Raw genomic sequence first — 23,101 nt, forward strand, 5'->3', positions numbered from 1 at the left:
GAGTTTTCAGTCTAATTTAGCATGGTTGTCTGGTCGCGGTAAATATGCACAATTGCTGGAGCGTGACCACAATCTGGGCTTCGGGGCTCGCTAAGAGCCTTTGGATATTAAGAAAGCGCCTGCGGCTGGGATAAAAGATTTTATGAAGTTATTCTCCCTACACGAGTGGCCACAGTCGAAATTCAGCCGCACGAGTTGGGTTTTTCTCTATATCTCTATAATTTGGACGTTGCTAAACCGAATATACACGGAAAATATCTTAACACATACCATGCCAAATGATTTATCTGGTATGTTAAACTTCAGAAAACTGTTTAAATATTTGTAAAACCCATTACTTAACATTCAAACGTTTCACGAGTTTTAAATTCATTTTATTAAAAAGGACTTTGTTACATGTTGACTCAATTTGTTTCTCTTATTTGTAAGATATATTTTTAAATGTACAATATTTAAATCATCTCAGTTTATTTTCTGTGTATCAATCACATCCGAAACAGATTCCCGTTTTCACGCACTTTGATCTGCCGTAAATGCGATTAAACGCGCGTAAAATTAATGTTGCCCCAAATAATCGCTGTCCGCAATCTAAAAGGCGATTCCCTAGATTATTCATGAGATCCTTCCTGTTCGGGGTAAATAATGAAAGCGTCAGGACAATCAATATTCCTGCTTTTCGCACTGACCTTTACAAGTTGCGTATCCGCCACGTTGTCCCAACAGTTTGTGTGTTTCGGCGATACCGAATGATTCAATCGGCCGGCGGTTGACGCTGATTAGCATAATGCCTTTTGACACACATGTGGACCTCCGACCGAGAGACAAAATATTCCCAGAATCAGATTCAGATCCTAATCGAAAAGGGTCGACCGCAGCTTTGAGGGCACAGCAGTTGGTCCTGTTCTGGGAATCTCCCTTAATTTACGACTGCAATGAAACGACAATGATAATGTTCTAACCGCAAGCGAGGACACTGATTAGCTGGTTGACTTGATGAACGATGCCGAAATCGGGACAATGCAAATGCGACTCAAATCACTTTTTAATGCCTCATGTTACTTGAGATGCGGCTAATTAAGTGCAATTAAACTAAATACGGGTGTCTTTGGCCTTTTGTCGAGCATTGAACTATTCCCCCGGGACGAAAGTATCCCCTTACGTACGATAAACGTAAGTAGTTGATATCCAGAAGCCCACGCTTTCGGCTCAACTCGCATTACTCATACAACCCGTTGGCCGAAGTTTATGGGAAGTGCTCCACTTTCTTGCTCAAATTGGGCATCTTGGCATGCCGATGAGGTCGACTGCCGGGCTTTTAACCAAATGAACCCCGCGCCAGCACGCACACCTCTTTTATTTTTTGTCGGGAATCCAATTATTTGAAAGGCTGTGCAGTTCATGTGCCAGTTTGGCAGTTTGGCTTCATTTGGCCAATCGATGGCCACAATTAGCCACGAGCTCTGAAATTTTGTCAACGACTTGTTGAGCGCGTGCCAGAGTTCAATAAATTGCTGTTGAGCAAGGTAAGCTTAAGCTTAGAAGTGAAGTTTCGATACTCTGACAAAGGAATCTTAGAAATAGGAGATCTACAAAAAAGTTAAATATATTTATGCCAAACCAAATATAAATTATGCAGTGAAGCACTAAAATCAACTTATAATAGTATGAACTATAAATTCATACAGAGCACTAAACAATTTTTGAATCATTTGCCTTTCATAAAAATAAACATAAAATTGTAAAGCTTTAAAAAACCAAATATCAAATGGCTATAAAATCTTGTGTTATATTAAAACGATTGATTTTTGCATGAATAAAATTCCAACTATTTGACTGTTCGAAAAAAAGGAAACAATATTAAATTCAAAGCAATAAACAACCAATCAAATAGTACTTGCAACTACATTTGTTGTGCAAAATGATAGCCCATACAATATAAAGCAGTTACCGTCAAATAAAGTTACATTTAATTATTGCACACCTATTTCTAAACGCATAGAACCAGAATTCATTTAAAATTTCCTGCTAATATCACTATCTTTCCCTGCCAGATCCCTTTCATATATTATTTTGCAGAGACCCCAACTCTAATATAATATTGACTGTACTTAGGTGGAAGTTAGGGAAAGCGGTGAGCTAGTGGCAAACGGGTTGGTCGAACTGCAAATGACTTTCGGCTTGCCCTTTATGCGTGCAATAAAACTAAATGAATTGGAAACTTGCACAAAAATTCAACTAAACTGCTGACGAGGATGCCGCCGTCGCCCGATGACAGACTTTTGCTCCGAGGCGAAACTTCAAAATGTCAAACAAGAGCTTGTCCCCGAATCTGATGTCATGCCCAGTGTTCATAAAGAGCAAGTCAAAGCAAACGAAAATCTCACACCCACACCCGCATCTATGAATTTTCCCCATTTCCATTGGCCTTTTTTCCCGGGTTTCGTCAACAATTGGCAGGCAAAGTTTTGACTACGAATGCCTTTGCAGCACGTGCTCCGTATTTTGCCTGCCTTTCGAATTCATGAGACTCTCGTTCCGGAGATTAAGAGGGAAATGGAGAAGGGCCTTTGACAAAGAAAGGCCAACTCACACTCTAGATTTTACACCCCTCCCCTCTTTACCCCTCCTACTTTTGATGTTTGTTTAGGACTTTGTTTTGATTAAGTGCCAAAAAATTGTTTCGTATTATTTGCATAAAAATTGAGAAATTGAATGCATGGACTGAATTTGATTTGTTTGTCCCGCAATTCGATTTTCTATGCGCCTGGTACACATTGCCGCAAATAGATACTGTACATATATTGCTACATTTGTTTGCTCTTAATATCGCACTAGCCGCTGGGATAGGAAAAAAAAACGCATTTTATGAGCCGCAAAGCTCTGATAGATTTTCCCAGCACATGGCCATAAAAATAAGGCCCCAGGGGACTAATAAAATCTTCCTTTGACTGATCATAAAACCACGGCATCATGTACAATTCCCTGACTTGATGGCTGGGGCTCAACGGCGTACAAAGTGGTTCACAAATTAATTTTAAGCAATTTAGTTGGCCTCGGTACAACGTAGCAGGATAAAAAAAGCACTATCATGAAATTGAGTGCATTTCGTTGGGTACAGGATTTATTTTTATGTTATTAGGGAAGATACCGATTTATAAATTCTTTTCTCTTAAATGTAAGCCTTTCTGCATTTCTCTAAATTTAAATCTTTAGTGTATTTAAAAAATTATATTCAGACTGTGAATGATGACTTGATTAATCTTTTAAATGAATAGGGCTTATGTAAACAATTTAAAGGAAATGCTTTGTACAAAATTAAGCAAATTCCTTGCCCTATTTGCCTTCGGAAACAAAGGCAATTTTTATAAATTCTTGACTCACTCCTTAAGTGACCTCTTTACCTTTTCCGAGCCGCCTTGACTTAAATGAATAACCGCTTTGGCCTTAGCGGCAGTTTAAGTGGGCGTCAAGGTCACCGTTTGCATTGTCCTTTAGCTATGTTAACATAATAATCAAACAATTTGCCGCCCGAGGCAAATTAATACGCCACTAAATAAGATAAACTGCATGGTACTCCGATATTATTTGCATTTTTATTACCCTTTTGCCGGGGAACCCTCCATATAAGAAAGAAATAAGCCGCAAAGCGCCGACGCAGAGAGCCGAAAAGCGGCGAAAAGCAACCGGTAGTTGTGCTCTGCCAGCGTCGGCAGCGCCGTCGGCGTCTCTGTTGCGTCGCTGTTAGCGGGATGGCACGAACGGCCGTTGCCAAGATTTTTTGGCCAAAAACCCAGTCAGTCGGAAGCTGCGGCCCGTTGCTGCTGTCGCCGCCGTTGCTCTTTTATTTGAAATTATCGAAGACGAGCAAATCAAGAAAACGGGAAATCCAGCGATTTACGCGTGTTTTCTTAGTCATTATTTTCGATTGTGAGAAACATTATATTACGTACCAGAATTAATCAGTGCCATACGCAAATAGTTAACTCCATTAATTGCGAGCGTTCGCTTAATTAACTTCGACATCTCGTGGCCATTAATCAACACTTAGCACATGGTAAAAACCGATTAGCTGTAGTGCAATAATATACCCAAAAACCAAAAAAAAAGTGGGGGAGAAAGTGAGTGAAAGAAAGGGGGGAGTACCGAGTGCAACGATCGCAAATGCGAGAATACAAAGTGACAAAATCAAAACAGTTCAAAGTCATAAAATATAAATGCATTCCGAGTATTGTGGCAGGCATCGTTTGATAAATTTAAATTAAACGTGTTTTAAATGCACAAACGATAGCCCATCCGAATGCGAAAAATATAATTAATTGTCATTAGGCGAAGTGAAAAGTTCCGAACAGGAGCGGCGAAACAGTTGTAAACAAGTTGATTATAAATAAGGCATTATCGTGGCCGAGAGATCTCAAGATTGCCAAGTGAAATCCATTGACCCGAAACACTAATGGTGCAGAATCCATAATAACTAATAACATGCTTTATGCAAAGCGACTCCAAAATAACAATAAACAAAATACAAACATGGGCGGGTGCATAATTTTCGGTGGGATGCTACGCGGTCGAACATCAAAATCGGAATCGGACATCAGACATCGGACACCGAAACGAAAACAGAAAAATGAAAAAATGAAAACCAGTTTGATTGAATATACAATATAATAAAACCAAATTCGACAGCATTCTTTTGGCCGTGCATATATTGTAGAAACTTTTTTATGATAATGATAATGAAAACGGCCAAATACAGTCAACAAACGCTGCTCAGCAGCAACAATAACAACAAAAAATATGGCCAAAATGCGAATAAAAGCAGCCGAAAACACTCATCATCAATGGAATAAAACAATGTTAATGTTATTAAGTCACCCGATGCCCAAAAGGGAGTCGACCATCCGACCTTGAGTTTCGGGCACGTTTAATTTGTTTGCCACCAGGTGCTGGGTGTTGGGTGTGGCGTGTGGCATCCAGAGCCCTGTGGCAACATCCTTAAATTCATCCCGTGTTTACAAATATTTTGACTAAATGCCACTTAGCAATTCAAATTAATTTCCAGCTTCCACTTGCCCTGAGCCTGGTCTTTCGCCTAGGACACGCCTGACTGCCGCCTGCCAGCTTCTCAGGATGCCAGGTAAACAGGACACGAGCTCACTTTAAGACACGTACACTGGGGTGGACCTTATCAGTCAGAAAAGTTTACTTTAACAAAAGTTTTCACAATTTAAGCGGTTAAATGGAGCATGTAAATTGAAATCAAATTAGCGGAAGCGGCATTTAGTTAACGAATTTCAAACTTTTAGCTAACGAAATTCCAACATTTAAAAGCGCGTATATAACGGAGCTGTAAATGGTCATGTTATTTTTAATTTATTTAGACAGGTCATAAAAAAAAACGATTCTTTTTAAATGCTAAATGGGTAATTTATTTTATGTAAATTTGAATGTCTTTTATTTTGTTGGGGTATAACTACTGAATATTTTCTTCTGTTGAACTTAACAAATTTAGATGACATTTAAGCCACATTTGTTCTGTATTCTTAACACAACGAGAAAGATTTAGAAATCAACGATTTTATAGCCATCTAATTAAATCCATTTTATTCAAAGGTGACTCACTAATATAACCAAGAGAATTTAAATGTAAACAGAACATTTTAAATTATTTTATAGCGCTGAAGCAAATAAAGATAAATGTAAACATTTTAGTTCTATTATAATTTCATTACTGAAATCTATTTAAATATTTGGAAACAAAGTTAAAATTTATTTTCAAATTTGAATATATGTAGATAGATTAGGGTCCACCCCAATCTTACACATCTGCACACAGAATTTAATCCTAAACTCATGACGACAGGTTGTGTGTGGAGTGGCACTGGCCTAAGTCGAAATTGATGAGCCCCCGTAAGGGGCATTATGAAAACATTATTCGATTGAAAATACACAAACAGCGGCCTAAAGCCCGCGGAGAAATTCGAAATTAATAGTGCGCACACACCTGGGAAACCCAAAGAACCGAACAACACACAAAAGCACACACTACACACACACACACACACATGGCAGTGAAAATGCTGCCCAGTAACAGTTCCGGTATCCTGGCAACCGATCTGCAACTGTTTCACAATGAGAAATTCCTTCTGAATCTGACCCAAGTGCTAAACATCTCGGCGGACAACCTGACCAGCCTGCTTCAGGGCTTGGAGCCGGAGGAGCTGCTGCCCACGGTGACCCCGATGACCCCGCTCTCCCTGCTGGCGACCCTCACCGTGGGCTACTCCCTCATCTTCATCGCCGGCGTTCTGGGCAACCTCATCACCTGCATCGTCATCTCGCGGAACAATTTCATGCACACGGCCACCAACTTTTACCTGTTTAATCTGGCCATATCCGACATGATCCTGCTGTGCTCAGGTGAGCAATCCAATTCAATTTCATCACAACGAGTTTAATTCAATGTGCGCAAATATTAAAACCCGATTTTATACATTAAATAGAAATGAGCAGATTATGTTGATGTTATCATTCTGAATGAGAAAGTAGTGTTTTTGCACTGTGAGATAAACGACAGATGGTCAAGCTTTTATTTGTATAGATATCGATGGTTATCAGCTCTTTTTTATATATATTTTATTTTCTTATGGATATTCAACAGTTCAGTTATGCTTTTTTTCATTCAATAATTGCTATCAATCCGGTTTTCGTGCATTTTGTCTTTGCCTCTTTAGATGAACAATGTATTTATTCTTTTCAAAAATATCTTTAAAGTTATACATACCAAATATGACTTTATAAAATTCTTTTGCTTTATTTGGCTTATTCTTTCGTTTAAACGAAATACTGGGAACTGCTCTTGTAAACATTAAACTGGACAAATAAGACGTATAAATATTTGCTTGCACAATTTCGTTGAATGGTCTGTAAATACTTGTGTATATTTTTCCGTACTTTGAGTAGGCATGCCCCAAGACCTGTACAACCTTTGGCACCCGGACAATTATCCCTTCAGCGACAGCATCTGCATATTGGAGAGTGTCCTTTCGGAAACTGCTGCCAATGCAACCGTTCTGACAATTACCGCTTTCACCGTGGAGAGATATATTGCCATCTGCCATCCTTTCAGGTAAGCGGGAATCGGACATCCGTTCAATTTCAATTTCAGTTTTTCCCCGAACTTGGCTAATTGGTTCTGCTCACAATACAGGCAGCACACGATGTCCAAGTTGTCACGGGCCGTGAAGTTCATATTTGCCATCTGGATTGCGGCCCTTTTGCTGGCCCTTCCCCAAGCCATTCAGTTCTCAGTGGTGTTGCAGGGCATGGGGACATCGTGCACGGTGCGTATGATTGATGCGAGCCACTTAATCGCCTTCCCACTTTTGGGAGTGAGCCGGTTAATTGAGTTATTGAGTGGGTGTACAAAGGAAAATAGGAGAGCCTAGCCCTTAAGGTGGCTGACCCTTAAAGCCATTCAACTTAAATTGATAACATTCAAAATAAATGCTTGATTAGAAAATCAAATAGCTAAAGGTATTAAATCCATAAACAAAACAATTTAAATACATTTCATACATTTTATTTCCATTATTTGGATAAACAAACTTGGTAACTTGTAATTTAAATGTACATAATAAATTTGATAAAAGGTTTTCTGAATTCTAATAAGGAAAAAGTTTAATTCAGTTCGCTCTCTTTAAACAAGAGTTTATAAACCTAATGGAAGGAACATTTAACTTGAATGAAGAGTTTAATAATGCATGGTAAACAGAAATTCCTTAGATCTTTTCCCAAGAGCCACGTGACTCTGTTAAATTTTCCCACCGCCTCGTGATCAATCAGTGACAATCTTTTACGATGGCTGACTCAATTCAGGGTAATCAAATTTACAGCCTTGGCCTTCCGGCTTTGGCTGTGGGCCACAACCGTATCGCAGGGTTATTTATTCTCTAAAGTGTCTGTTGCAGATGAAAAACGACTTTTTCGCCCATGTGTTCGCCGTGTCTGGCTTCCTGTTCTTCGGCGGACCCATGACTGCCATCTGCGTGCTCTACGTCCTCATCGGGGTGAAGTTGAAGAGGAGTCGGCTCCTCCAGGCGCTTCCCAGGCGATGTTACGACGTGAACCGGGGCATCAGTGCCCAGACCAGAGTCATCCGGATGCTGGGTAAGCTGGCGATGGTATCTAAGGGATAACCCATGGCCATAACCCTTTTGTTTTCAATTTTTTATAGTCGCCGTGGCAGTGGCCTTCTTCATCTGCTGGGCTCCATTCCACGCTCAGCGTCTCATGGCGGTCTACGGCTCCTCGTCGGGCATCGAGTCCAAGTGGTTTAACGACGTGTTCAGCATCCTTGACTACACGTCCGGAGTGCTCTACTTCCTCTCCACGTGCATCAACCCGCTGCTCTACAACATCATGAGCCACAAGTTCCGTGAGGCATTCAAGGTGAGTTTTCATTACGGAAAATAATTCCACTGGGCTTAACTATAAGCTTGGAATTTTAATTTCGGAGAAATAATTTCTTGATTCTTAGAAATAATTGTTTATGCTTTAAGGTGAATTTAATATGAATTTATTAAACTTCTTGAAAAATACTTGTAACCAGGTTGGGAAAACTTTTGTATAAGTAGCTCTTTGTTGAATTTCTCAGAACAGAAACATACATTCTTATGAAAATTTACCGCACTTCATATGTGATTTTATAATTTTCTTTGAAATTTTTGTAGGTTACCTTGGCTAGACACTTTGGACTGGGTGGCAAAAATCCAGGAAGGGGATTGCCTCATACATACAGCGCTTTAAGACGAAATCAGACGGGCTCTTTGCGATTGCATACAACGGTAAGTTTATTGAGAAAAATTTGTATACATATGGTATCTATACTGATATCCTACGAATAAAATCAGTAAAAAGTTTCAGTAAATATACACTAATAAATAAAACAATGAAATAAATCAAAAGTAATTTGTTTTAAGGCTTATTATATTCTCACATTTTTCAATACTGCTTATCCTTAAACTCCACCTCTTTCCTTTCTCATTACATTGAATCCTTGTTTTCCTCCCACAGGATAGCGTGCGAACCACGATGACCTCCATGGCCACCACGACGACAGGACTCAATGGCAGTGCGAACGGCAGTGGAACGGCCAACGGACAGTCGGTGCGATTGAACCGCGTGTCCTTGGAAAGCGCCCAGTTGCAGGGTCACAATCGCAGTCGGCAGGACCTCTTCGACAACCCGCGCCGCACGCTGCAGACGCAGATATCTCAGCTGTCATCGGTGGGGGATGCCCACTCGCTGCTCGAGGAGGAGCTGCCATATCCTGCAGAGCCGCTGCAGCGACAGCCCACCATGTGCTCCATTGACGAGCTCACCGATGACTTGGCCATCTCGCGGTCCCGCCTCAAGCTCACGCGAATCACCCGCCCACCGGGGCAGGGATCAGGGGCGGGGGCAGGGGGCGTGTCAGGAGGCGTTTGTGGCGAAGATTCGAGTGGCAAAGTGCGCAAGGCGAAAGTGAAAACGCTGAAGAGCTCAAGCGCCCTCAAGGGTATCAGGGCCAAATTCAATTGGCGTGCCAGACGCAAAGGCAGTCACAAACCGCAGGCGAAGGGGGCGGCGGGGGGTGGCGACGACTCCGGCGAGCGGACCGCCTTTTAAAAAGGTGGTTACGAGGGGAGGGGAGGGGGGAATAGATAAACCCCGGAGTCCATTCCAGTGCCAACTATAGACACACACACAACTGTGATACGAGCAGCAAGCGCCTCTCCAGCTTGTTTGTGTTTTACTCTAGACAAATATTCCACTTTTGGGGTCAATTAGTTGTCCTCGTTGAAATATATACTCGTATAGCCCGATGCTATAGTTCGAATTCTAGTTATACTCCTACGTGTAATCAAATAGCGTTCAACCGCAATAAACTACGCAGTTTAACCTCATCGCAAAAGATCTATGCTGTTTTGTTCTTGAAATGGATTCTACTGTGTTTCAAAGTAAGTTTTATTTGCATTTGCACCTAATAGTAGAAGCAAATTAGATTGATAGTTAACAAGCATTAATTTAAATAATTTAAATTCGTTTTTGCTCTTATTTATTATTTGAAGTCAGTTTAGTCCTAATGAGTATATTATTCCTCTTTCCTTTTGAATATAGTTTAAAATACATCTAAACAATTTATCTTCAAGATATATATTTTAGCCCGCATTAAATAGTCGGTGCCCACATATATCATTTTATAATGACTGTGGATTAAGTGGGGGCTTATCAAATCGGAGGGTTCAACGGGCGACTGGCTAATGACAGTCAGTAAAAAGCGGCTAGGACAGAGACGCACTGCATCATAATCCCGGGCCATTAAGATCTTTATCTGGCGCACAAATTCGCTATTCGGTCTGGAGTCTAGACGATGAAAACAAGTCTCGCGATTTGGCCAATATTCGCTGCGAATTGCTGAGTTCGTGCAAGTAGATTTGGGACTAATTGCCAAGCCATAATTGGGTGTCCCAGCCAATTTAGTTTTAATTCCAGCGAATGCAATTAGTCAAGAGGAATTTGCGTATGTGCAGAGAGAAATGAATCGCTTTTAATTCATAAAGTGCAGCATATGTTGCCAAGATGTGGCTGCCATGAATAACTGCAACCACAAAAACTTTGCTTAATTTGTGCAAAAGTTTCGGAATTAATGTTCATTTTTGGTTGCACTTAGGTAAGCACTAGTTGGGGCTTACTTCACAATTAGCTGGAAAAATATTACTACGGCAAAAAGGGTTATGCAACAACACATCGTTATTTGGACCACAAATTGGACACTTTGCTTCTACGGGTTCAAAATCGTTTATAATGCCAGATTTTACCAAGAACTTTAGCACTGTATCCAAAAAGAGCACAAGCTGAAATTGCAAAGAGTTCTATAAAAAACTGTTGTGTAAAATGTATCAAATGAAAAATCAGTAAAACCTATACGACTGCAAAGCACATCTAATAAAACTGTTTTTTCGACGCTGGCTTTATTATGAATTTGCCAATCAGTTTTCATAGATTTTATACTTTATGCTCTACTGAATAAATTTAATGATAAACATGATTGCACTACGTCATATTTTTATTTTGATTAGCAACATGCGGATTTACATACGTACAAAACAAAACAAAAGGTTTCAAATTAACTACAACAAATCTAAAATAACAAAGATTAATGGCTAAAAACATAAAAAAGAATTAATAGTGTTTACGTAGACCGATTTCCTTCCGCTAAATTGAAGGAGAAGCAAACTTGCTTTATGCTTTCCACTTGGTATTTAGACAATATTGTCAACTCCTTAATGCCAGATACAAGATTCTAATCCGTTACACACGCCCAGCCGATCCACTTTTTATAGCCGGCGACTGAAACGACTTTCTATGTCTGTGGGTGTATATGTGCATATGTGTGTGTGTGTATGTGTGTGTCTGGGTCGGGACCCTTTTCCCATCAATGGGAGGCCATCACTTATGCGACATAAAAGTCAAAGGCTGTCAAATAGTTTCGATGAACTTCATCATTTTTATGTCCGTTGCAAAAATAGCAATGGACGTACCACATATAGAAACAAAAACTCGGAGATAACCATTACTTTGGCAACCGCACAATAAATTTGAGTGGGTTTCATTTTGTGCAAATTTACTATCACTTGTCTGGATGGATAGTAGTCTGAAGGCAATTGCAGCATTCAATTTACGGGCAAGCCTAAAAGCCTTTTCGGCTACCATTTTAAATTTACCCGATAGGTCTTTGTTCATATCACGCATACGCAGTGTGTGTCGCTTTCAGGCGGCAGGGCCGTCATAACGCATAAATTTGAAATAAATAAGCAATTCTGCGGAGAGGCGACGTCGGAGAAATAAAGCCAAGCCGATCCCAGTGACTGTGCAATAAACTCTCAATTTCATTTATATGTATGAGCTGAGCGATGTTAGCAATTCAAATGGACGATGTGCCAGATTCCACTAAGCCATCACACACACACACACACACACTCGCCAAGCAACACACGCATGTGAGGTGGGCGTGCTGGAGCAATTAAGCCGTAAAATACTGTTGCCTACTTTCCGCGGCCATCGATTCAAGCGTCCCGCTTCGTATCGCTTGAAAAATTGAATGGAATTTATAAGCTGCGAAACCGGCGTTGCCCCAACCACTTAACCCCGCTGATTGGTTTGCATAACACTCTATTAATTAGGAGCCTGCCAAGCGAGGCGCACATGCTGCAATTAAGAGGATTCAGGATATAGGATACAGAAGAGTGCGTGGCCGTAGGAGTGGCTTTAAAAATTCGAAACAACTGAATCTACTGGAAAAAACTCACTCTGGCTTAGTAGGGTGAGGGTCTGTTGATTATCATTAATTTTTAAAACAAACTTAAGTAAATAAACTATACTTGTTAAGCTTTTCAAATAAAATTTGGTAATGCTTGGATTTATACCCTCAAATACCTTTTGTGTTTAAAAAAAATCTACATAAAAATTCTATATTTTGCATCTCGTAAATTATATTCACATTACTCTTAATGTTATCCGTACCCCACTTTTTCATATTATTATAAATATTTTAAAACATGTTTTTTTTCTTGCAGAACAAGTGTTTTTTTTTGGTTCACCCTAATGCAATCGCTTATGGAATGCCAAACATATCGGGCAGTGCGTTTGATACTTCTCTTCACTGAGAGCGAACCCGCCCATTCCCCATAAAATCCCCTTGATGAAGACAGGATGCCTCTGTTGGCGGATCCACTTGGCACGTACGGATTGATGCTTCCACTCGGGAACTCTGCTGGGGATGTGGTGGAATGTGGCTACGATTTGATATGTTTGACTTTTCGCCCAGGCTCGTCGCCTCCGCTTCATATATTTGCCGAGTACAATCCCTTACCTTTTGCTCCTTTTACTCAGGATCCGGTTTCTTGGCTGTGGGTGTTGTTCCTGCGATGGAATTGGCATTGTTTTGCGCATTTCGCACGTAGTTACTCGAGGGAGTGTACTCATAAAAGCAAATTTGATCGGGTCTGACAGGAAGAACAAGCTCAATATGCTTGGATTGCCTAAGCACCAGCTAAACTGCAATTCAATCGCCAATTCGTCTCTTCCCAGGCGACGCAGATATTGCTGAATCACTTGCTCTGTATTCAGGAAAATAAGATAGGGCAGTAAATTCGTTTTAAGCACTCGAAAGATATAAATACCTTTTTTATAAGCGCTTTAGTACATAATATACGCTGCGAAATGTAATAATAATAATTTGAATCATTTACCATTTTTAAGACACTCCCCGAAAACCCAAATCAGATCAAAAGCAAAAACACAATACCTAATTTCAAAACTAGTTTTCTGATACAATCAGGAATTCGTTATAATACATTTTTAAAAGCTTTTGATGTAGAACAGCAAACTCCCGAGCAAAGTAAATAATTCTTAACAAAACACCGAAATCAGCTCATCAAATGGCACGAGCTTTCGGTTGTTCATACATATTCTTTTTATTTGATTTTTATATTTTTAACAGAGTGTTTTTGAGGCGTGTGACCCTGTCGCCAAATCAAATAGCTCATATTCGAATAAAGTGAAAAAAGTTGACACCAGCTATAATTATGACGCTTGACACATAAACAAAGGGTTTAAAGTCTAAAACTGTCATCCAATGCATTTTTTATGGCAAGCTTATTTTAATGCTGTCCATATCAGGTTTACATAAATGCGGGTATCGATTTCTTGGAATTCGGTAAAAAACCATTTACCGAACGTGACAAAGAAAAAACCAAGGGCGAGTCTACGATTCTGGTTTATCTCGGTCTACCATCAATGGTTTTGCAAATTAATAAACAAATTAACGAACGCCCAGAAAGTTTGCCGGCAACCGGTTATTCCGAATTCTGCATATATTTAGTATTTGATTTTGTTGATCAGCTTCTTTAAAAAAAAAAAATTAATGCAGCTAAGCAAACAAAGTCAAAATACTTGAAATCTGTAATATATTGTATACGGTACAATCTATTAAAATAAACACATTTTAAACGAATTCTGCTCCAGAAATAAAGTGCAACTTTTGTTTGCACAAACGACTTCACCAGCAAGGATTTCAGCAATAATTTCTGCATTTCCTTTTACGCCCAAGTAATTAATAAAACATTATTAGCACATAAGGAAAATAACTGCTCGGGTGAAGTGAAAATCAATGGCAAAGACTTCAGAATGACGTGGGGCCATAAATGCTTACTGATTCGTTTTTAATGCTCGCTACCAGAACAAGACCGCAAATTTATGACTGGCTGTTAAAAAATACCGCCTAGCACAAAGAAATTATTGAATCGAATGGCGGCATAACAATCCTAATTAATTGTAAACAAGCCATGAAAAACATCAGCTCCATAGTACACACACTCGGCATTTGCAGCTCATTTATATGGCACATCCGAGGGGCGTCGAACACGGTGGGTGGTGGGTTATGGTTGCGTTATTGGTGGGTGAATGGGCGGTGGGTGGTGCCTTGCGGGCGGTGCTGCTCATTGTGATCCCTTTCAGTGCAACAGAAGTCGCGAGTGTGTGTGCGTGAGAGCAAAGAGTGACGGCTTCGTCGACGGTTTCCATTTGTACGATATACAATAATATTTTGATTGACTTTCCCCCCACAGGCGGAATGGAATGGGCAGCACAACAAAGTGGCATTTGATTTACGCCGACACGGAAAACAAGTTGTTAAGTCAAGTCAATCCGCGAACCGTTTACTCGAAAACGGGGAAAGCTATTCACACGCTAGATTTGCTCGATGGGAAATATTAAACAAATGGATACATTTATGACTAACAAGATTATTATAGAACATTATATTTTGAATTAAAAATGCTTTGAGTTTCGTAAATTAATTCAAAGTGTACCTACTAAAAATTAATTGGGGTAAAATATAACCTTATTAATTAAAATAATCGTTTGCAGAGCATTTAAATTTTGAATAGACAAACTAGGCTAGCATAATTGTGTTGTTATGTGCAGTTCTATATTTAAACACTTGTTTTCCCATTTAATTTCGTGGAAATGGAATGGGCAACACAAACGCCGCTGCCTTCGCAAAAGTCAAATACCTCATTCGTCAATAAAATTATGATTCATTGTCTGCCGGCAGCGTAGCAAACTCTTTCGGAAATCGCGTCGCATTTTTGGCCCAGATCAAAGTATAGCCATCGGGAATATTGTAAACATCTTAATTTGCATATAAATACGCATGGTGTATATCTTTGTAATTATTTGAAAAAAGATTTATGTGACCGCGACGAAATTTTGCGTGTATACGCCGAATTATTTATTGCCCGACGAGAGGTCGGGGAAGCCGCACAGATTTGTCAGTTCATTAAAAATGAAGCGGTTGTAAATGTTAATGAAATTTGCGTAAGCGAAGCGCCCACCACAATTGTCAGCCAGCTTGGACAGGCGTGACCAAAAGGTGTCACATTGTGGCCAGTTCAAAGCTGTTAATCTCAAAAATCGGACATTCATTTTCTCGCTCTGAAAAAAATATGACTTTTATTGGGTTAAACAATAACCCAGTGAATTCCCATAAATTATTAAACATAATTGTTTGCTGATTTACTTTAAACTTTTCACGCTGCCTTTATTCTCAGTAACAATAGCTTAAAAATGATGAATGCCCATTGTGGACATGATTTAATAATAAATAGTAATCTTTAAATTGGATTTTGATTTCAAAAGATAATTTATTAGTTTTTAGAAAAAATTATTTCTCAGACTTAAAGTTTTAATTGCCCGTAGAGCAGCCACGTGGCTGGCATCCAATTAAAATGCAACAAGCGCAGCGGAGAAAGCCGCACAATTTGTTTGGATATAAATTCAAATAAGTGTCGAAGTGGCACCCCAGCCTCCGGCATCGAAACTTTTCCAATAAACGCAGCTTATCGGAACGTCGGACTCCGTTCATTCTGTGCATCCAAGACAAATGCTCGGCGCATGGCATAAACAAGCGAATGCAAAGGACGGCAGTGCAGTGCCTGGGAAAAGTGTTAACGGATATTGCTTGCGCTCCGATATCACAAAAACCATACGAAATGCCTCGGTCGTTATTTACCAAAGGCAAATTAAGTATACGCAGCGTGCGCACGAACCAAGTTCCCTTCCATGATTGCAGTGCAGTTAAATTAGCTGTTAACTTCGGGTCCCTTTGATCATTTCGGGAATTGCATAACATAAACTGTATCAAGCGCTACTACCATTTAGGCCAGCGCCATTTGTTACGGAATATTTGCCATTTGTTTTGGCATTTTTTGTGTTTATTTATGAGCCTGTTTGGTAAGCGAAAAACAAATGGCCATAAATCAGGAGTCATATTCCGGCCACAGACTATGTTCCGAGCTGTAAACGCTAGAGAAACTAAAAAAAATAAAGAGAATGGGAACCACAAATGTGTACGATTTAATTAAAGCACTTGAACTGCATTTTAAAGTCGCATCGGCTTAGAGTTCACTCACATCACGTATACGCCATGTATGCCCATACCGAAGGAGAATGAGGGCGACAGCGCGTGTGGGATTTTAATTACAGACAGTCGCGCCATTAAAGGCTTTTATGGCACTTCTTTACCAACAATTTTACGGCCAGCGACAAGCCAGAATAAATTTTATGCACTTTTTCACAGCAAGGATCAAGGAGATACGAGTAGTGGTATCAGTACGACAGCCAGAACAGTAAAACTATAATCCCAAGTAACTACATAAATGCCATAAATTGTTTACATTTTTTAAATATAAAATATATATATTTCAATCAGTTTTGTGGTTCAATATTTCTTAAGAGCTTAAGAGCTCAAGAGCTTAATTGTTTTTCGTTTGAGATATTTAAATTTCCATTGGTTTTAGCTTTGTTTGTGTTGTGCTATTTGCAAGCAGGCACTTTAATAAATTCCTGAATAATATAAATAAATCTACCCCTTGGATGAGTAAAGAGCGGAAATGTTTATGGATAAACAAAGCTCTTGAAATAAGAACAATAAAACAGCATTTGTGAAGTTTATTTCTTTAGTTGCTGGGCTGCTTTTTTCTTTACTCCATCACATGCTTTTAGTATTTTAATTTTTAACCAACAATTTCCATTAATTACTTGAACATCTAATTACAGTCAGAGAGAACTTATTAATATTTGAAAAGGGTTTGCATCATACAAATTAAAAAAATTGTCCAAACATTAAAAACTTACCTAATGATGCAGTTTGTTGGAGAATTAAAATACAATCGTTATGCCACTTCAAAATTTGATTGGAATTAGAAGTTATGGACTAATAATTAGTAAAATTAGGTCAATTTTTAGCAATCCCATTTTTTTTTTTTAAATTTTCAAAGGGGTTGTATCATAAAATGATGAAAAATCGCCCTGCCTTCTTTTCAGCTCGCTTTCGTTTAGAAGCTACGTCCGAAGAGACTGTAGAACTTGGGCTTGTTGGTGCAGCCGAGTTGATGCACTTCTCGTTTTTTTTTTTTTTTTTGGTAAAGTTTCATTAAGTTAACTGTAAAGCTGAGAGACTAGCTTACACAGATGAACAGACGTGCTGACATAATTCGGTTTAGATCGTGATGCTGAACAAGAATATATACTTTATGGGGTCTGAGGTGTTTCGTTCACTCCGTTTCAAACTTCTGACTAAAATCCCTCTGCAAGGGTATAAAAAGCAAATTTTAATTTTAATTGACGTAAAACTGGAAAACAAAAGTATTTACAATAATTTTTTTTTAAGGTTCCGTTTAATCGAATTTTTTCGCCTCGATTTCGCTCGATATCGCCAATAGTTCTCGATTTGCATAGACCATTAAGTGTCGCACGTTGGCTGTATTCGAGCAGGAGCCATGGAAACGGGGAGGACATTTTCCAACCGGTCCTTTAAGTGCCACTTTAATTTTAACGAGCGCTTAATGTGTCTTTAATTACGAAAGCCGCTTGTTCCCCGCCTTTGGGTTGATTGAATGTTTGCCGTTAAAATTGAGATTAATGGCTGACTCGGAGGAGACGGACCGGAAAAGCAGACTCTATTCACATAACATAAACAAGGGAAGGAACTGCCCCTTTTAAGGTCCTCCGTTTTGTCTCTTATTTACTTCAAGGCCGGAGAGTCCATCCATTCAAGTGGACTGTTTTTTGTCTCGCTGACAAAATGCAATATTAATCAAGTCGAGAGGCCGCCGGTCGTCGGAATTCCGGCTGATTTCCCTCAGCGCCATTCAGGAGACAGCCAATTCAATTAGCAGCTAATGAAGTAATTTCGCCAGGTCGCCAATTAATTTAGTTTATTCTTTAGCCAACCGACTACGCTTCAACAGGTTCTGTGGTCATAAAAGTGTCCCTGCAGCAATTCGGCGAAAATATTCCGTACGACTGCCATTTCAGATGTAAGATAGCGAGGTAAACACTTAAACGTGAGAAAGTCCCACTCCTGTTCTCACAATTTTTTTTTGGGTTGCTACTGACACCAGGATTTTATGGTGTTTCGGGGGATTGGCAATTATTTTTTATTGACCGACCGGCATATGAGTGCACATGAATAGCAATCACGACCAGAATTGTTTAGACTGCCGCATTGCTTTTTGTTTGACCAGGGAACATATATGTGAGCGCTAAAAACATTAAACCAAATAGTTTGAATGCCTTTAATAATTCTAAAATGTAATCGTTTGTTACTAAGCCTTTAACAAAACGACGTGTATGAATTCCAAAAAGCAGAATGCGAAAGTGTTTTATTTAAAGTTTCTTTTATTTAGATTACAAATGACTGCCTTTGCGCCCCTTTTGCAGTTAAAAGCGGCCAACGAAGTTTGTTTGGCCTACGGCCAACTAGTTATACACTCAACAAATTGTAAGGTTTTCTATTCATCTAAAAACAATAAATCAAGAATAATTTACCGCCTTACTGCATATTTGAGTTGAGCTTTTCTCAAATTAACCAAAAGTACAAATAAAAATTTAATGGATAGTAAATAATGGATATTAATTTGAAAACTCAAAGTATGTGTAATTATATAATTTTAAAAACATTTTCCGCACTATTCTGCCAAAAGCGACTTTGCAGTTTCAAGAGCATAAGAGTCTTAACTTTTCCTTTGAGTGAATACTTTTGCGAGTCAGTGTGGTGGCGGCAGGGAAACTTTATGGCACACAGGGGGATAGACAAAGGCCAAATGAGATGGCTTGCATTGGTAACCGACTCCTGTCGGTTGGACGGCCAATTTGGGCGCCTGCAGCTGTTACGGCTCCAGAAGTTGGCCGTCTGCTTGATTCGGGCCGATGTTCATTATCTTGTCTCAATTGGGCCCCGTACAATGCATTAATAGTTGGCCCAGACAAGTCGATTGTGATTGTGCGACCTTGGGCGTGTGGCTGCTAAACGGTTCTTAAAGATTCCGGCAAAACTGATATTTAACCTTAAATCGCAGCTGACCCGGGCAATTTACGAGTGAAATCAAATCGAATCACTCGCATATAAAGATAAATCGTTTCCATGGCGGCAGCAGATTATTGGGGCGCAACTTGAACTGCCATTGCTGCTGCAAAATATTGTCATTTATTGTGCGAATGATGGCGATAACTCAGCGATTCCGAATCGAAATTTATGCAGTCCCACGGGCAACCGACGGTACATGAGTTCGAGTGACATGTCGTCATCATTTTTTGCGCATCGGATACGGCCCATTTGAGTGATTCTGATTGACTTTCAAGCGGCCTCCTAATCAGTTACGCAGTGTTATCAATTCCACTCGTAAACAATTTCGGAAAGTGTCCTGTTTACGTCAGGGCTTGTCAACAAAAACAGTGTTTGATGTCCCTCTCTGCTGGCCACAGAGCATAACACTTTGGGCCATATACGAACGCGCATAAAATCCATCCATAAAATGAGACGGAATCGGAATTAAACAAACACTAGCGCGTCGTTAGTTGTTTCCGGTTCCGCAATTTCACTCGCCGCCCAGCCAGAATGTATGCAGCGAAATGTTTCCCTCGTGTCGGATAATAAACACATAAATATGGACAGAGTTTCACTTCAAGGTCGGCAATCTGGCAATCAACGGATTTACTTACAATCGAAGCCAATCATGTGCGTGTGCCGAGAAACATACCATAAAAATCCACATAAAATATAATTGAAAGTCTTCGAAGTTCATCCTTGAATGTGTTTGGTCTGCCTTTTTTCCTTTGGGTGGTGCGATTTTTACAAAATATATTGTTTTGAATTTGCGATTATTATCAAGGCTGCGTCAAGGCAAAATGGTTAATATCTTTGTGTAACTTTCTTCTGTTTGCTGAAAATATGAAATCCAAAATTACCGCCTTTATCTTTTGTAAAAGCTGACTAAAGAATGAAGGAAATGCCAAACGCTTAATGCAACAAAAAAAAGAACATTTTATTTGTGATACATATCCAGAGGGTCTAGTCAAGTGGCTTGTCAAGTCGGTAATGTGATTGCCTCACGTGGTAGTGCCAGTGGTGGTTGTGGTGATCCATGGGCACAGTGGTGACCGCAACATGCAGGCGATGAGGAGGAAGGTGGCCTCGGTGGCTGGAGCGCTGAACAGCATGAGCAGGGCAACCACCAGGATGCTCATCAGGAAAGTGGAGGACTGCATGGTGATTAGCTTGCTGCTTTACTCTGCTGAAACAAGAACTGCCTTTCGATCCAAACGGGCTGATATTTATACTCGTTGCTTTGCTGGCCTAAAAACAAAGACTGATCAAGTTTGCTTAGATGATATAAGTAAAAAAACACTCTTTGCTGTAGTTGAAAAAGTTTTCGCTACTGTCTTGAGTGACTACAATAAAATAGTAGTAGAATGACAATAAAACGCCAATCAACCCACTGATTATATTTGTCTAAAAGTAATGACGTACACACAAGTGCACTTTATGTACATTTATGCCACATGCCACATAAATGTATTGTATTGCAACCAATTGACAATTATAATATGCACAATACCCTACAGACAGTAAGCAAATATTGAACAACTTCACTCTGGCATTAACTTGAGCTAGGCAGTCGCTAACTTGCATTATCTAAACAGTATTTGTAGGAGACGTTCATTATGACAACTAATCTAAAGCTGAGGAGATACGCAATTTTATTTTTTAAGCCTAAGTTGAAACGATTTCGAGTTCTTTGTTGCCTCCTTCTACTTGATGCATTTATTAATGGGTACAGGATTTATAAGTACGACAACAGATTAGGTAAGTAAATAAAATAAATGTCGCTGTACTAAACCGAATAATTCCTAATCGATTGTTTTTTTCAGATCAAATTTCAGACTGGCCTACTGGTTCCCTTGACTTAAGAGATTACATTTGGCCAATGGACGACACTGCCACAATAATTCCTCGTAATTTCTGTGCAGAGAAAACCTTTTTGCTTATTGTAGTAGAGTCAGCTGTTAACAACTCTATGAGACGCCAGGAAATTCGGGAAACCTGGGGAAACACATCCGTCTTTAATTACCCAGTCTTTTTCCAACTGCATGGACATCTGAAAGGAATGTATTATCCTCCAAGAAAAAGTCGCATACAACGCTATGCCGAATATCTTACGAAGCAAGATAATAACCTTTTGGCTTCTGTAAGAGTAGTGTTTATAACTGGAAGGAGTAGGGATTTCAAATCCTTGAGGGAACTCCAAGTGGAGTCCGATCGACACAACGATATCATTCAGGAATCTTTTATTGATAGCTACAATAACCTGACTCTTAAAACTGTGATGGGTCTCAAAAACGTGAATAATAGGTGTTATAGCACAACTGCTTTTGTTCTCAAGGCAGATGACGACACCTTTGTAAATGTTCCCAATCTTGTTCACATTTTACTTGGAGGCACTGTACCTGTTATTATTAACTCCAAGCGTCAACCCTTGAAGCATCAATCCAGACTTTCTGCCACTAGCGAAATTCTTCTCGGGTTGAAACGGTTGGAGGCGCGACCTCTAAAAGATTCGAGTAGCAAATCTTATATGCCCTACTATATGTTTCCGAACAATCGGTATCCAGTTTGTCTATCCGGAGGAGGCTACCTCATGTCCATGGATGTGGTGCAGCGATTGTATGTGGCTGCCATGCAGTCGAAAATTGTCCACATGGAGGACATCTACGTCACTGGGATCTGTGCAAAGCGGGCGCAGATAGTTCCTATGCACAACGCACTTTTTGCTATATATTCCTCACGATATCCGTGTGCTTATAAACAAACCATCATTTTGCAAAAGTCAGATGGAACAGCTATGCATGTGCTGTGGGAATTCGTATCGAACTACAGCATAAAATGTCCGTTGCATCTTAAATCTGACAGATGAGGTTAAAGTTCTGCAATAAAGATGACAATTTTAATACATATTTGTTTGTTTAAAACAGAATGGAATCATTGGATTGATTGCACAGTTTTTGAAGGTTTTTGTATCAATTATCAAGAATGGTTGTATCAAAAAGTGCTGTTAATAAACTTCTTCGCAGAACGCTGTAGTTTGTAAGATAATTCCATATTTACTGATGAGTCTATATGGCCCTTTCAGTAGCCTAATACAAAAGACTGCAAATATTTGTGAGTAACCACAAATAACATTTATAAAGTTTCCCATCTGGAGAAGGGCTTTTAAAAGCCAGCAAAGTATAAATTACGATCCATTGGGATTACTCCTCAGTTAAACATCTACCGAGTGACCATGGAGTTCTACACTTTTCTGATGACGATCCTAGCAGTTGCCACGATCATGTTGCTTGGCACTCCGTCCACTGAGGCCGGCTACTCCCTCGTCGGTTGTTTGCTGAGGTCTGTACTGTGTCCATGGGCTAACGTACAAACCACTGCCACTACAGCGTGAAGAGGTTCCTTTGCACTCTTGGCACTTTTTTTGGACAGAAATCGCCGGAAATGTTTACTGAATAAAATATCTGTTGCATTACATTAATATTGGTTTTGCTTTTTCCAAATGACACATGGATTATATTATAAACTTCAACAAATCACGAAACAAAAATTTGGCTTATATCGCTGAAACTTGGAAACATAGATAATTTTATTTGTACACGGCAGACTAAA

At 39.6% G+C, this 23,101-nt stretch overlaps 3 protein-coding genes across 5 annotated transcripts; 2 read left to right on the forward strand and 1 right to left on the reverse strand.

Annotated features, from left to right (window-relative positions):
* The first annotated feature begins 3,814 nt into the window (after positions 1-3,814).
* On the forward strand, positions 3,815-9,931 carry LOC108087074 (pyrokinin-1 receptor). Of its 3 annotated transcripts, none has more exons than XM_017184252.1 (9): positions 3,815-4,054; positions 5,040-5,134; positions 5,861-6,417; positions 6,961-7,126; positions 7,208-7,340; positions 7,968-8,166; positions 8,234-8,448; positions 8,730-8,843; positions 9,073-9,931. In XM_017184252.1, exons 3-9 carry the CDS (start codon positions 6,063-6,065, stop codon positions 9,664-9,666), a joined length of 1,776 nt encoding a protein of 591 aa, XP_017039741.1. In that variant the 5' UTR covers positions 3,815-4,054; positions 5,040-5,134; positions 5,861-6,062; the 3' UTR covers positions 9,667-9,931. The 3 variants fall into 3 exon arrangements, with proteins under 3 accessions (XP_017039741.1, XP_017039739.1, XP_017039742.1); XM_017184250.1 differs by having other exon boundaries at positions 5,060-5,134; XM_017184253.1 differs by having other exon boundaries at positions 5,060-5,134; positions 6,160-6,417.
* A 10,473-nt stretch (positions 9,932-20,404) lies between these two features.
* LOC108087108 lies at positions 20,405-20,696 on the reverse strand. The gene has a single exon (XM_017184290.2). It carries the CDS (start codon positions 20,650-20,652, stop codon positions 20,494-20,496), a length of 159 nt encoding a protein of 52 aa, XP_017039779.1. The 5' UTR covers positions 20,653-20,696; the 3' UTR covers positions 20,405-20,493.
* A 448-nt stretch (positions 20,697-21,144) lies between these two features.
* LOC108087109 (beta-1,3-galactosyltransferase 1-like) lies at positions 21,145-22,390 on the forward strand. The gene is made up of 2 exons (XM_017184291.1): positions 21,145-21,250; positions 21,316-22,390. The coding sequence occupies exon 2, from the start codon at positions 21,372-21,374 to the stop codon at positions 22,356-22,358; it is 987 nt and encodes a 328-aa protein (XP_017039780.1). The 5' UTR covers positions 21,145-21,250; positions 21,316-21,371; the 3' UTR covers positions 22,359-22,390.
* The last annotated feature ends 711 nt before the right edge of the window (positions 22,391-23,101 follow it).

The sequence above is a fragment of the Drosophila ficusphila genome, unplaced genomic scaffold, assembly GCF_018152265.1.
Source record: "Drosophila ficusphila isolate 14025-0441.05 unplaced genomic scaffold, ASM1815226v1 contig_791, whole genome shotgun sequence".
Taxonomy (NCBI): Eukaryota; Metazoa; Arthropoda; class Insecta; order Diptera; family Drosophilidae; genus Drosophila; species Drosophila ficusphila.

Bases quoted from the DNA above. Each gene is read 5' to 3' on its own strand.
- LOC108087074 (XM_017184252.1), top strand. From the start codon at position 6,063: ATGGCAGTGAAAATGCTGCCCAGTAACAGTTCCGGTATCCTGGCAACC. The intron at 8,167-8,233 runs GTAAGCTGGCGA...AATTTTTTATAG, and splicing joins CAGAGTCATCCGGATGCTGG to TCGCCGTGGCAGTGGCCTTC. The intron at 8,449-8,729 runs GTGAGTTTTCAT...AAATTTTTGTAG, and splicing joins AGTTCCGTGAGGCATTCAAG to GTTACCTTGGCTAGACACTT.
- LOC108087108 (XM_017184290.2), bottom strand. From the start codon at position 20,652: ATGCAGTCCTCCACTTTCCTGATGAGCATCCTGGTGGTTGCCCTGCTC.
- LOC108087109 (XM_017184291.1), top strand. From the start codon at position 21,372: ATGGACGACACTGCCACAATAATTCCTCGTAATTTCTGTGCAGAGAAA.